The sequence below is a fragment of the Lepidothrix coronata genome, unplaced genomic scaffold (assembly GCF_001604755.1).
Source record: "Lepidothrix coronata isolate B3197 unplaced genomic scaffold, Lepidothrix_coronata-1.0 Scaffold594, whole genome shotgun sequence".
Taxonomy (NCBI): domain Eukaryota; kingdom Metazoa; phylum Chordata; class Aves; order Passeriformes; family Pipridae; genus Lepidothrix; species Lepidothrix coronata.
The window spans coordinates 1-2,412 of record NW_016690774.1 but is presented as its reverse complement, the minus strand read 5'-3'; the positions used below and the strand labels follow the sequence as shown (position 1 = coordinate 2,412).

At 53.9% G+C, this 2,412-nt stretch overlaps 1 protein-coding gene across 1 annotated transcript in view; it reads right to left on the bottom strand.

Annotated features, from left to right (window-relative positions):
- The window catches only part of LOC108510274 (protein-glutamine gamma-glutamyltransferase K-like), a 5,606-nt gene extending 3,516 nt beyond the window's left edge, over nucleotides 1-2,090 (bottom strand). The window contains exons 1-3 of the mRNA XM_017839945.1: nucleotides 2,081-2,090; nucleotides 1,425-1,487; nucleotides 227-369 (exon numbers count right to left, since the gene is read on the bottom strand). Of these exons, the coding sequence (XP_017695434.1) occupies nucleotides 227-369; nucleotides 1,425-1,487; nucleotides 2,081-2,090 (216 nt within the window). The remainder of the gene's footprint in view (nucleotides 1-226; nucleotides 370-1,424; nucleotides 1,488-2,080) is intronic.
- Nucleotides 2,091-2,412: the final 322 nt, after the last annotated feature.

Here is a 2,412-nt window from a genome sequence, read left to right as displayed (position 1 = left end):
AAAACCAGTCCAAACCAGTACAAACCAGTACAAAACCAGTCCAAACCAGTAGCAAACCCATCCCCTAGGATGGATTTACTCACACTCCGAACCCTCCCAGCCCCTCCCAGTCCCTCCCGGTGCCTCCCAGCCCTGATTTCCGGCCTCCCCGCCCCCTCCCGGCCCCGAACCAGTCCAAACCAGTCCAAACCAGTATAAACCAGTATAAACCGGTCTAAACCAGTACGGACCAGACGGAGTCGGTGTTGAGGCGCTCCAGGGGCTTCATGTTCTCGTCGAAGTAGATGTCGGTGGTCAGGGAGACGTCGGTGTCGTGGGCCGAGTTGTAGTTGGTCACCGTGCGGGTGGGGAGGCCCAGGCAGCGCAGCACTGACCAGTACAAACCAGTACAAACCAGTAAGGACCAGTATAAACCACTGTAGACCAGTATAAACCGCTATGGACCAGTATAAACCAGTATGGACTGGTATGGACCGGTAGGTTGCCCCAGACCTCTCCCAGTTCAACCCAGTCCCTGCCTAAGGCCCCACCAGTATAGACCAGAATAAACCAGTATAGACCAGTATAAACCAGTACAAACCAGTAAGGACCAGTATAAACCACTCTAGACCAGTATAAACCACTATGGACCAGTATAAACCGCTATGGGCTGGTATGGACCGGTAGGTTGCCCCAGACCTCTCCCAGTTCAACCCGGTCCCTGCCTAAGGCCCCACCAGTATAAACCAGTATGGACCAGTAGAGACCAGTAGGAACCAGTATAGACCAGTAGGAACCAGTAGGAACCAGTATAGACCAGTATAAACCACTAGGAACCAGCATAGAGCAGTATGGACCAGTATGGACCTGTATGGGCCAGTATAGACCAATACGGACCAGTATAAACCAGTACAGACCAGTAGGAACCAATAGGAACCAGTATAAACCAGTATAGACCAGTAGGAACCAGTATAAACCAGTATAGACCAGTAGGAACCAGTAGGAACCAGTATAGAGCAGTATGGACCAGTATGGACCTGTATGGACCAGTATAGACCAATACAGACCAGTATAAACCAGTATAAACCAGTATAAACCAGTAGGAACCAGTATAGACCAGTATAAACCAGTACAGACCAGTGGTCATGACGCCGGCGAAGACCCAGCACTGGCCGTATCTGACGGGGGCTCCCAACCCAGTCCCTCCCAGTCCAACCCAGTCCCTCCCACTATAAACCAGTATAACCCAGTATAAACCAGTAGCAAGAAAACCACACTCTAGGATGGGTTTCCTCTCACTTTAGACCCTCCCAGTAACTCCCAGTCCCCTCCCAGTCCATCCCAGTCCCCTCCCTGTCCCCTCCCAGTCCCTCCCAGTCCCTCCCAATCCCCTCCCAGTCCCTCCCAGTATAAACCAGTATAAACCAGTATAAACCAGTCCGCACCGGTGGTCATGACTCCCGCGAAGACCCAGCACTGGCCATATCTGACGGGGGCCCCGGAGGTGCCTGAGTGACCCCAAACCAGTCCCTCCCCGTCCAAACCAGTATAAACCAGTATAAACCAGTATAAACCAGTATAAACCAGTACAGACCGGTGGTCATGACTCCCGCGAAGACCCAGCACTGGCCGTACCGGACGGGGGCCCCGGAGGCGCCCGAGTGACCCCAACCCAGTCCAAACCAGTCCAAACCAGTCCAAACCCATCCAAACCAGTATAAACCAGTATAACCCAGTATAAACCAGTATAAACCAGTACAGACCGGTGGTCATGACTCCCGCAAAGACCCAGCACTGGCCGTACCGGACGGGGGCCCCGGAGGCACCCGGGTGACCCCAACCCAGTCCAAACCAGTCCAAACCAGTCCAAACCCATCCAAACCATTATAACCCAGTCCAAACCAGTATAAACCAGTATAAACCAGTACAGACCGGTGGTCATGACTCCGGCGAAGACCCAGCACTGGCCGTACCGGATGGGGGCCCCGGAGGCGCCCGAGTGACCCCAACCCAGTCCAAACCAGTCCAAACCAGTCCCTCCCAGTCCAAACCAGTATAACCCAGTATAACCCAGTATAAACCAGTATAAACCAGTCCGTACCAGTGGTCATGATGCCGGCGAAGACCCAGCACTGGCCGTACCGGACGGGGTCCCCGGAGGCGCCCGAGTGACCCCAACCCAGTCCAAACCAGTCCAAACCAGTCCAAACCAGCCCAAACCAGTATAAACCAGTATAACCCAGTATAAACCAGTATAAACCAGTCCGTACCAGTGGTCATGACTCCGGCGAAGACCCAGCACTGGCCGTACCGGACGGGGGCCCCGGAGGCGCCCGAGTGACCCCAACCCAGTCCAAACCAGTCCAAACCAGTCCAAACCAGTCCAAACCAGTATAAACCAGTATAACCCAGTATAAACCAGTATAAACCAGT